Raw genomic sequence first — 12,600 nt, forward strand, 5'->3', positions numbered from 1 at the left:
CATAAAAATGTTGGTAGTATGTTCATTAAACCTTATGATATGTAGTCACCTGGAAGGGAGGGGGTATCGCAATTCGGGAGAGATGTCGTCATATATTCAGGGGGGACTTATATACAGCACTCACAAACACAAACACACGTTCCATGACTACGTTACCCTCTCCGTTTTATGTGTGTGTGTGTGTTTTAAATATGTCCCCCTGTTGTTTAAAAAAAGGACTATTTTCATAGTTGAAATTTTGTCCTCGTATAGTTCAAGTATTAACTCCATAATTACCATAAAGTGTTTGATGCATAACGAGGCGCCAACTCAGGATAAGGATTGATCGTTCGAGGATTTGAACTCGAGTGCGCCAATCATGTGCCTGTTCCCAGTTTATATTTTTCAATATAGCGATAGTTACAAAACTAACGTGTTCACATCAAGATCTACGTTCATCCTAACCAGCACGTAATATTGTTAGACGATCCCCCATTAACATGATCGGGTCAGATGCTAGTAACCAACGCATATGGAAGTCATTGAGAAATATGTCGCAGGAACCGGAGTATTACATTATCATTGTCTTTACAACACAGATTTACATCAGTTGCTGACCTTTTAAAACAACAGATCGTGCCAGCAACAATTTCTCACAACTTTCAGCACGTACATCGCGTCGCTGGAAACGCGTGCGGTGGGTCGCTGTATAGATATATGGAATTGTATTAGTTTCAAGATACGTCAGAATGACAAACGTTGTCGTTCCGTATAATTATAAATCCCATACTCATAATGCAATGCAATAAAACGGCTAGCATTAAGAGTGATAAGAATTACAAATTTCGTACTAATATTGAACTTCTCATAGGCGACAATGAAACAACTTTAAAAGCAGGATTATATTACGCAGAGAATGTAAGACAAGTTTCTCATAATTTTTCGAAAAAATAATCAATGTGTCAATGCGTGTCAGTCTGTAATTTCAAAACTGATTTTCGCTAAAATCCCTGTAGTCGTCGCGTCACGCATGTACGACATTTGTGTTGATAAACATTGATTTTCCCATAATCCAATGCGCCCTTCTAATGGAAATCACAAGTATGAGGTTTGACCTGGGCGTGACTTTCACTGCCGATGACTCCTTAGATACCTTCCAATCACCTAAACAAATACCTAATTAAAGCTTAGTTATTTCTCAGTTTGTACTTGTTGATCAGCGCAACATACAGTCAAAGTCGCCATCTTTGTTTATATGAAACCCTTATATCTCGCGCATGCGTGGCGCGATGACTACCGCCCTTTAATAGAAGAAATTGAATTCGTGCATACAAATTCTAATTGTATAATATGAGATCTGTAGTGATATATCAATAATTTTATTAACAATTTATATTTATGTAGTACATTGTATTCATATTCCCAACATCACGTGAAATTGTGAATGGCCTACATTTCGAGTCATGCAATTACATCCTAAAAGTTCTTCAACACGAGAGGGGGCTATTTACGTGCTAAGAATGCTAAAAAAAAATTTAACACTGAGCAGCGACAGCCGGTCGTCTTTTGCAGTCCAAGAATACAAGAATACGTGATGACATGTGACTTATAACCACATGGGCTATCTTTAGCAAACATTATTAAATTTTCAGCATTCTGTTTTAATTATCTTCAAGCTTCAACAAATATCAGTTTGAACATTTTATACAACAATAATTTATGCAAATAACATTCAAAGTACAGTTATATATTTCATCAGGTGAAGGCTGAAAAGGTCAAAGTGCAAGGGTGAATGACACATTCACATGCAAACATTTTTGGATCAAGGATTTATAAGAATAGGGCATGTAACTTGGATACCAAATTGATAAAGCATGGTGGTGTCGAGATGACGATCCGTGTGAGTTCCATGCATGTGCCGCATAAAGCAGTGGATATACGACCTATGTGAACTGCTTATGATCATATTGGAAAAAAAACAAAAAAAAACAACTTGAAGGGACACTAGCAAAACAGCCTGAAACGAATACTCACCAGTTTTTACGCAGACTCACTCATTTGTATTGCACTATTTTGTGATCATCTCGCAAATTGCGAGACTTTAAATCGGGATCTTTATCGCACATCACACAAGAGCCCTATCTTATAAATCCTTGATTGAATAAACTATGATCATTGGTCTAACGAATTAAGCAGCGCCCTCTAGTGCCATTTAAAAATACAAAAGTCTGAACTACTACTAGTATTAACAAAAGATTTTTCAAAGCTCAACATTTTCTTTCTTGGCATTCACGGCGTCTGCTGCTTTTCCTACACGTTCTACGTCAGAGGCACATCGAAATCCTAAGTTGTCCGAACTTGCGTCAGCTGTGTTACCCATCCTGAAAAAATAGACACATAAATTTGAGAAATTTTTTTCTGTTTAAAAGGCGGCAGTCGTCGTGCCGCGTCCTATTCGATATGGGACTCATTCTTCAATATTTCTGAAAATAAACCCTAATTTTGGAGCCAATAAAAATAATTTGAGTAAATTTTCAGGTTTTATTCAAACTTTGAACTTTTTTGTCCCAATCTTCTGAAGGAAAGGGCAGACTATAAACAGGAATATGTTGTGAATTTGTGATGAAAACAGGAAACTGGTTGTGAAAAGGTTATTCTGTGAAACTTTGTGGCAAAGGAAGAGCATAACATGAGCCTGTGGAAGATATGTCACCCCAGCCAAGTAATTAAAACAAAATATACAGCGCATACCTTGTGGTCACCCTAACTATGTGGTTAAATTCACCATCTTTTGTGTCGATGTACGAGCCTCCCCTCAATACTAACATTGGGATCTCCACAGCTTGACCCTGGTTCTGTGATTTGAATTTTGTACTTGTCCATTCCCAAATGTTGCCGACCATGTCATACATGCCTACAAATCAATAAATACATTATTACATTAATATTTTAGTTAATATTCAGAATTTCGGCCCGAAATGACGGGCACTCGTACTTCCGGTAGAGGCAATATGTTTGAACGGGAAATCACTCTTTGCTGTCATGGTGTAAAATATGTTCAGCTCGACAGTCGACTGTGCAACACAAATACCGACTATGACCAACTATGAACAAATAATTGAAATTTTTTGCTCCATCTAATCCACACCAAACATTTTTTCAAATATTTTTTAAAAAGATTTCTTTTATTGTATTGGCGAAAAAAAATGTCTACACCATTGTAAATATGTTTATAGCAGTCTTTTTTAACCTGGAAACCCGAATGGAGTTCCACTGATTACTCATTCTTCACTCGGCTTGAGTCTGGAATATCTGCTAAGATTGAGCATGAAGCCGCAATACGATGACGATCGAACTTTCTTTATTATGGAAACTATCAGTCGGTTGACATAGAAGGTGGGGGTGTACAACTGCCATCCCTGTGTTATCCATTGTTACGACATTAGCATATTCAAATTAGCATCGGGTTATATTTATCAGCCAATCACCGTCACGGACACCCACTGACTGTATGGGGAGTACTCAAGCCACTCAAGATATTAGTGGCGTGTGAGCAAGGCTATCTCAAGCTCCCAGACTAAGTATTTTTTATATAAACAAAATAAATAGAATTTCAGTACATGTTTATTCATCCTTTATGCCTAAAAAGGGCATTTTTGAACATTTTATGTGCAATGACGAAAGTAGAAAAAAAAATATCGGGCCGCACGCTGACTATATTTTTTTAGACATTACAAGATAAAAGTCAACTCACCGTAATCATTTTGTGGTTCAAATGCATCTACTGGGGATGATCCGTGGTAACCATCTTCCTTAGTGTTTTCTTCAGGAAATTTACCCTGCAAGTAAGAAATAATCTATTCTCATCTTCGAATATTCAAAATAAATGAGTGTTACAACGGAGAGACAATCAGACTTGACGCAAGTATGATATTCACTTCACATCATCTGCTGATACTAGGTGCAAATGTCCAATAACATGGGTGAGATACCCCTCCCCACAATGAATTCAATCTATGAAACGCATATAATTTTCCAAGATTCAAATCTGAAAATGATGCCGTTCACTGTCAGCAATGGCCGAAATAAGGTGCGCATTTATTTCGCTTTTTGCTGTGGTATTAACTATACTAATTATCCATACGTTAATAGTTTGGGAAGCACTGCCACACCACCGTGAACCTTCGTCCCTCTGCCCCTACATTATTGTACCAAGAAAACTCATGACGTTAAAGAAATTACTGTCATTACTATAGTATCTGGAATCACTAAATTACAGAAGAACCATATAGTCAATGACGAAAGAATTTATTTATTTCAAAATTCAGCCACTAGAGGGCAGCAGAACAACATACCTGCCATGTATTCAGTCTCTTATTGTCAAAACTTGCACCCCATGGATATCTTTTCGCTAAAAGTAAAAAAAAAAAAAATATTGAACTGCAGAAGATTGCACTGAAACTTTTATTTGGGTTACTGGACGTATTTACGTTTACTCTCAGCGAACACAGATATTTCTGAAAAAGGAGTATACTTTTGTGATTGATCGCGTATATACACAGTTAAATATACCACTATCTTTGGACGACCCGGCGGAATATAATTTAACTAAGAAACGGGGAGCAAAATTACTGCAGACAGCCTGTCGGTTGATATTGCTGTCTGGTGTTGGATGCATAATATCCATTATCGAATTAACAAGAATATTAAAAAAAAATAATGTTATCGACAGGAAATGAATCTGATCGAGAAATGAATCAAATCAATCTGATAGCAATCAATTCTAGGTACCTACTGACAATCTGGCTTTTAGTTTTTCAAAAATGAAAAAAAATAAAGTAATCGTCATGAAATCGCTTATGTTTTTGCATATGAATATTTAAATTTTAAAGTTGTATTCATATGTTAATTAGGTCTATTGACAAAGCTTTAAGGTTTACTAATTTTAATATCAACAGGTGTTCCAATAATAAATGAACGCTTATAACAATACGGCACGTACATCTAAGTGGTATTAGCTCTGTAACAACACGATTCAATGATTTAAGAAAACGTTTCACAAAAGTCGTATTGACTTTTATTTGAAGCTTAATTATCTGGCATTTTTTTTTTTTTTACTGAAATTGTGTTATTGTAATTTAAAAAAACGCAACTCGATTTTGACATACGTACATTTAAACATATGGTACATTGTTACAGAACAAGGAAAATGAAATGCACTGATTGTGAATATTTTAAAATTGATATATATTACAAAATTATAGCTAATTTATCTAATTAATATACATCGTTTATTTCACTCTAATTTCATCGTCACACTAAATTTCAAAGAGAGCCATGTGAATATAAAAACTCAGTCACTGAATTGAAATGGATGGATAAGATAGATGAGATACATCACTCAGTGTTTATTTATAGAACACCTCATGGTGTTCCACAAAAGACGCTATTGCCGTGTGGTGGTTGTACACATACACAACACCTTGCGGTGTAAATGTCAATATTTTAAAAGCAAAGGTCAGCCTACCGTATGTTATATATAGTTTACACATTCAGTTATCGAGAGATGCTGAATTGTTCGAGTTACGGACATCGAGTTACGAAAACATCGAGCTACAGAAATATTTTGAAACCACGCCCACTTCTGTGATCTCACGCGATGACATATTATCTACTTATGTTTTTAGCTTATTCTGAATATTTAAACAACTCACATTCAAGCCCTCCTCTGGCTGCGTACTCCCATTCAGGTTCTGTTGGCAGCCTCCATCCATTCCATTCGCAGTATTGCTTGGCGTCATTCGCACTAATGTGAAGTGCCGGCCAATTTAGTCTTTTTGTGATCGTACTACCCTGACCTTCAGGCTAGAAAATATAAATAAAAAAGATTAGCGTAAAAAGTTATCAAATTTTCCAATTGTTAAATTAAAACTGTTCTTAATTAAGACTTTTGTTTATTTAAAAGTTTTAATTTCATTATCCTAAAAATAAATTCATTACAGTAGGCATGATTTTTTAAAAAGTTTGTTGTCTTCTCAGTAATTAGTAATTCTATTAACCTGACACATATGATTTACAGGTTGTTGGTAAATAACTGAACGGCAAGTCCTGACAGCCGTTAGTCTAATAAATGTCCTTGCGTACAGATATTTGTAACAAAACACTAGCATTGATACTTGAATAGGGGGAACGTATGGACTCACCTGTCTCCAATAAGCTCTTGGTACCGGAACCCACCATGGAGTGTTCTATAATACAAATACATCATATTTTTAATAAATTATTCTGAGAGAATATATGCTAAACATGTTTTTATTAGTTGTTCTTATTCTAGAATGGATCGACATCTCTGCAGATTTGCAACATCATTATTTTTGTCAAGATTTCACAAAATTATAAAATAAACTTACTGGTATTCTGTCTGTTATGTTTGCTTTTACTTCCTCGCTCACAAAAGCATCAAAAACAAAACTCCATTGAAAACGTTCTGCCTCCGTCTTGAATTTTTTCGCTTTAACAAATTTTCTGCAGAACAAAAGAGAGGAAGTGAAACAATTATTATATTAAAAATATAGGCTACATTATTGTACCCATGCAAATAATTGTTTTCATCAATTTATATAAAAACAATCATTTATATAAAAAAAAAATTTTGTAAAAAAAAAATAATCAATTCCGATCATCAATTTAAATTTTCAAATGTAAAGTAATTTATTTTTATTAAAATTAATTTTCCGAATTTAATGTTTGGACTGTCAGGAGAGCAAGTCGTCTATTTTTACCTAAACGCAGCATTCGTTACTGGATATCTCATTATTTTGAATGGTTTTACGGTAACTTTTCTGGAGGGGCCTTCACCATCTCGTGCATTTGGTTCGTCGGTTCCCATTATAAATTTTCCACCTTTCAATTCTACCATCTCCTCAAATTTCTTGAGATCAGCATCTGTAAAATAAAAATATAAAACATATAATTCTAATACCGTTACTTTCGATTGAGACAAATGTTTCTGAATATCTTGAAAATACTGTGAAAATTTGCCCATTTGCCCTTGAAATGTTTTTTCTGCATACAAAATGCATGGAAAGTTTCTCAAAAGACAAAATTTCACTGAGAAACTACAATTGAATCTGAGAAAATTGAGCGAAAATAAGGCTTAGAGGAAACACTGTTAACAACATGGTTACTCTTTACTTCAATTAAAACGAAGAAATTGAATACCAGTAACTAAAACAGTTCGCAATACGAAATCAATCACTCGAAAGTCAATTTATGCAATTAATAAAACGAAACACCAACAGATACTGAATTGTTACTAATAAACTAATAACACAGCTGGCGGTCATCGCGCCGCGTCCTGTTCGATGTGGGACTCATAGCGACGTACACAGCGCGTGTAAAATACATTGTTTATTTACATTAAATGCGAACACACGCTGCGTTACGACCGATTTTTAAATGTCTTACAGCCTGTAAAAGAAATTATCAATGACAATAAAACAATAAACTTGCCAGGGCTAGGCTAACGCAAATTGGCGGATTTAGAGGAAAACACATGGCGCGCGCCCCGGCCCACCTAGACCGTTCTTACTGTCATATATAATTCGGTAACGATGTCATTGTAAATGTGCCCCATACAGACGATCGGACGGACAGACTCACCATATATACGACATTACCTCCCGTTTTTTACTCTGCACAGGGGAACCAAAAATAGACACAACTGGAATGCACATAATATATAAATAAGCGCAACGTGCACGTCGAAAAGATCGTTCACGTATGGCAAAGTGCACACACGATGTCAGTAACTACGTGTCGACCATTTTATTCCAAAGTCACATAACTTCTTTTCCGCATTAAATTTGAAACGTTCACTTGTTATGAAAACCTATATACTTGTTTTGGGACATATTATGAGATTTAAATTGTATATGTTGATAAAACTCTTTTATCATAGTATTTATTACGTAACTTCTTAATGGCTAACTCTTATCATAGGCCAGACATCTAATACCGTAATGGGTATTATCGATTATCATCGGGTATTATCGGGTATCATCGGGAATTATGAACAAAAAAGAAGCACTTCTCTTAAATTTTATCATCTCATTAATCAGAGTTTAGCAAACACTGTGACATAAAATGGCACTATGAATAGACAAAGTACAATATTTGGCACCGTGGTGTTGCCTTATTCAAAATTAAAACCTTTTCTTTAAAAAAAAAACGCTGTCAGGTCTGCATTTTTCAATATTATGATTGAATTGAAAAGACTCACCATACATAACTGAAACTGTGACCCTTTGGTCAAAAAATATGTAGCATGTAGTTGATATTATTAATTTTTTATAGTATTAATATATTAATAACGAGTATGGCAAGTAATACTCTTGGCGCAACAAAGGTATTTCCTTCATCTTTATAAATATTTATAAATTCCAATGGAAGTTGAATCAAGCCAGCCAATCAACGAGCACATCGCGCGACGACGTCATCTGAAAACGTTCCAACTCTATTTTATCGGCCAATAGAAACCTTTCGTTTTTGTTTGAACTGTGAAATATATAAATATTTATGACGAATAAAGGAATGTCTTTGTTGCGGCGGGAGTACCCAATTTATAGGACTAGTACCAGCATAAATGATGCACCCCGTGGTGACCTAGGTACTACAGGGTGAAGAAAGTAAACAATTATATAAGATTTAGCCAACGAATGCTATAAAATTGCTGTTATTATCCGATATGCCAGAACGTGGCATTCTGCAAATATATGTTAGTTATAGATAATGAGCTAGAGTATTGACATTAATATCCAATTTATGCCAATATTACCAGTGTTATTATTGATATACCCGGCAATGTAATTCACCACGGAGTTTTTGTGTATAGGAGCTACAGGATGAAAATTGGGAAAATTTATAAAAAACGTGAATTTGGAAAAATCTTAAATTTAAATTCGTATCCGGTCAACTGTACGTCGATTGACAGTTTTGTGAGGGTTTTTTTGGTGCGAAATAGAGTAATTTTGCTGTATACACTTCTGATTTGTCGCTATGCGAACGCCAGTCCTTTATGGTCGCCATAGAACGACTAAACCCTGGTATCTACAAGTTTTAAGCAAACTACAAATTCCGAAGTCACGTACTGTTGCGTAGATTTGTAGCGTGGTTGATCAACTGATAACTATCCCTGGGAACTCAATGATTGTTTATATCATGGACTCGAACTTTCAACTCGCTCTCTGTAATCGATTCGACAGGATCAACGACCGATTAGCCTCTTAGAAACCGATATCAAAAACGAACCTCAGCACTCAATGATATAGCCAAAGATAACTAAGAAATGCTCACCTGTTAATGTGTCTTTACCGGTTTTACACTCAGTTGAAATAATTACAAACACAAACACGAGTGCCACACGAAACACGTCTGTCCACGCTGCCATACTTTTGCTCTGTAGTAATAACACACGCATGCCCAGACGATGTTTTAAATACTTATTGGATACAGAGCGCTATAAAATTGTGGCAATTATCTTAGTGGCTACAGACGGCAGCTTGTGATTCGCTGATATTTTTACACAAGCACTCGACACGAGGAAATACTATAATAATATATGTATGCGGGTAGACGTCTACGAGCTGACACGAAGGCCGAACAAAGTATCGGGTGAATGGGGTTATTTAAATAAGTTAATATGGATGAAACACAATTGTTTTAATATTATTAATAGCCTCGTTCATGCGGGTTGAACATGTGTCGAACAAGGTGTTAATCCCTATGCCGGTTACAGAAACTGGACACACTCGCCTCGAGCCGACATCACACTCTCAGTCGAAGAACTTTTCATAACTATTATCTTTATGTTTCATACCAATGAAATCTTCCGTAAGAATCCGCGATAATAAGACGTACATGCACAAAACCATATTGTGTTAAATGTTATTGAATTTACGGACATATACAAACAATTATTGCGTAATGTGATTGAAAAAACGGAGAAATTTGTAGAGATAATATAACCGGTGACTGTGGTACAGTATGTCCTGCGGAATTAAAGAAAAATTCTAGCAAAATTCTCGCATAATCTGCCACAAAAAAAAATCGATAAAATGAAGTGGTACGGAGAGTAACATATTGCGTGCGTGCCAGAGCCGCGTTCACACACGGTTTTCGGCACAATGAGCTAACACGTGGTAAGAGCATTCGTAAATATTAAATATTATTGCTTGATGTTGAGGACCAAATTGAATTTCGATTTAACGTAAATTAAAATGTCGTTTTTACAAAGTTCTTATAATATTCATTGGGTGTGAAATGACCCGATCCGTACTTAGCGCTTCTCAGTCCGCAGTAAGCGTTCACGCACGTTTTCTTGGCACCGACGGGATAACGTTTCTGACCTCTTACCCCGTTCTAAGATGCTGTGTGCGAACGCAACTATACTACCATTCTAAGCTTTATTTGATTATATTCATTACTAGTATATAATAAAACATAAATGTTACATCTGTCTCTTGTTAATTATGTGTGCAAGTGCCAGCAATTTATATATGTTTGTGTATTTTACAGAATGATGACGTGAGACACTGCCAGTTACTAGTATTCTAATGGTATGGATCAGCCAAATAATTGACAGCGCGAGTAGCCAATCAGCGACCGTGTGACATCTGGTGATTTTCCGCAGTAATACGTGACAAGCCATGGTGTTACTGGTCACATGGAAGGTAGAATGCATCCTTCTATTTTACATGCCTGCCATAATCCCCACTGCTAACACCGTGTAAGGTAATAGGTCCTTCTATCGTCCATGCTAACACCAAGGGACATCGGGAAGTTGTTTCTGGTTATGCTCTCGAAATACTCTTCTGAGCCGTTGTGTTTCGTACACTAATTCCACGCTATGACATTATAAGTATTAATCTTTGGAAAATCTATTAATATAGATATATTTTGTAACTTTATAAAATTCATTCAAGTACATAGTTCTATGGTAGTTGGTACACCAATAACACCAGTGTACATGTTTAGCAAAATCTATTAGTTTACAACTGTATCGTACGATCGTTGATTAATATTTATGGTCGCCATAAAACGACTAAACCCTGGTATCTACATACTATAACAAAAACACGACCTTTAACAACAAAGCAAACTACAAGTTCCGAAGTCACGTACTGTTGTATAGATTTGTAGCGTGGTTGATCAACTGATAACTAACCCGGGGAACTCAATGTTTGTTTAAACATAACCGTGACGGAAATGAACTTTCAACTCGCGCAGTGGTTGAATTTTACGGGATCCGCGATTTGTTATCGCCTTAAAAACCGGCATATAAACCGAACCTCGTCACGCAATGATATAGCCAAAGGTAACTCGAAAATGCTCACCTGTTAATGTGTTTTTACCTCTTTTACTCTCAGTTAAAATAATTACACACACAAACACGAGCCCCATGTGAAATACGTCGGCCCTCGCTTCCATACGTTTGCTATGTAGTAATGAATGCAAACAGACCTGATATTATTACACGTTACTGAGAGACATGATATCATTTCACGATATCGAGAGACATGAAATCATTTCACGATACCAAGAGACATGATATCATTTCACGATACCAAAATACATGATATCATTGCACGATACCAAGAGACATGATATCATTTCACGATACCAAGAGACATGATATAATTGCACGATACCAACAGACATGATATCATTGCACGATACCAACAGACATGATATCATTGCACGATACCAAGAGACATGATATCATTGCACGATTCCAACAGACATGATATCATTTCACGATACCAAGAGACATGATATCATTTCAGATACCAAGAGACATGATATCATTGCACGAATCCAACAGACATGATATCATTTCACGATACCAAGAGACATGATATCATGGCACGATTCCAACAGACATGATATCATTTCACGATACCAAGACACATGATATCATTGCACGATTCCAACATACATGATGTTATTTCACGATACCAAGAGACATGATATCATTTCAGATACCAAGAGACGAGATATCATTGCACGAATCCAACAGACATGATATCATTTCACGATACCAAGAGACATGATATCATGGCACGATTCTAAGAATTAAAATAATAAATGTCTCGTCAAATATTTGGTGATGTATTTGTGTTTGAATACCTGTCGTTTAATTAATTTCAACCTTTTCAAGTTGTTAAATTGAGAGAATAATTGTCTCAACAAATATTTGAGACTTATTTTGCTGTAAACAACTCGCATTTGATTAATTTCCACCATTACAAGTTGGTAAATTGTTAGTTGAATAGGAAAGCCAAAACAAATGCTTTGGTTCGGGTGAATGTTTATTATCTAGAAGGATTCAAACCCTTGGTGTTTGTATTAGGCGTTTTTTTTATTTTCCATGTTTGCTACGCCGTAATATGCGACCACTTCTCCATTTCATTGTGATTTTGTGAGTGTTTATTGATGTCTTCCTCACCCGTCACGCCATGACCCAGTTTCAACCACACGGCCATTTTGCAACGAAGTACGTGACCCTTGGCGTGACCCCACTGACTATATTGTCGTTCTGTTCAACTGTTAACCAGGATTTAT

The 12,600-nt window shown here is 35.9% G+C and overlaps 1 protein-coding gene across 1 annotated transcript; it reads right to left on the reverse strand.

The window, feature by feature from the left end:
• Positions 1-1,844: 1,844 nt before the first annotated feature.
• LOC100368379 (inactive C-alpha-formylglycine-generating enzyme 2-like) lies at positions 1,845-9,471 on the reverse strand. Its single transcript, XM_002736994.3, has 9 exons — positions 9,334-9,471; positions 6,762-6,924; positions 6,390-6,504; positions 6,183-6,227; positions 5,694-5,844; positions 4,335-4,390; positions 3,734-3,818; positions 2,731-2,893; positions 1,845-2,360 (listed from the first exon to the last, which is right to left on the reverse strand). The coding sequence occupies exons 1-9, from the start codon at positions 9,455-9,457 to the stop codon at positions 2,240-2,242; spliced, it is 1,023 nt and encodes a 340-aa protein (XP_002737040.1). The 5' UTR covers positions 9,458-9,471; the 3' UTR covers positions 1,845-2,239.
• Between the last annotated feature and the right edge of the window lie 3,129 nt (positions 9,472-12,600).

Source organism: Saccoglossus kowalevskii, chromosome 15, assembly GCF_978046115.1.
Source record: "Saccoglossus kowalevskii chromosome 15, keSacKowa6.1, whole genome shotgun sequence".
NCBI classification, from domain to species: Eukaryota; Metazoa; Hemichordata; class Enteropneusta; family Harrimaniidae; genus Saccoglossus; species Saccoglossus kowalevskii.

Excerpts from the sequence above, each read along its gene's own strand:
- LOC100368379 (XM_002736994.3), bottom strand. The coding sequence starts at position 9,457 with ATGCGTGTGTTATTACTACAGAGCAAAAGTATGGCAGCGTGGACAGAC. Across the intron at positions 6,925-9,333 it reads CGGTAAAGACACATTAACAG|ATGCTGATCTCAAGAAATTT; the intron begins GTGAGCATTTCT and ends TTTATTTTACAG. Across the intron at positions 6,505-6,761 it reads GTAACGAATGCTGCGTTTAG|AAAATTTGTTAAAGCGAAAA; the intron begins GTAAAAATAGAC and ends TTTGTTCTGCAG.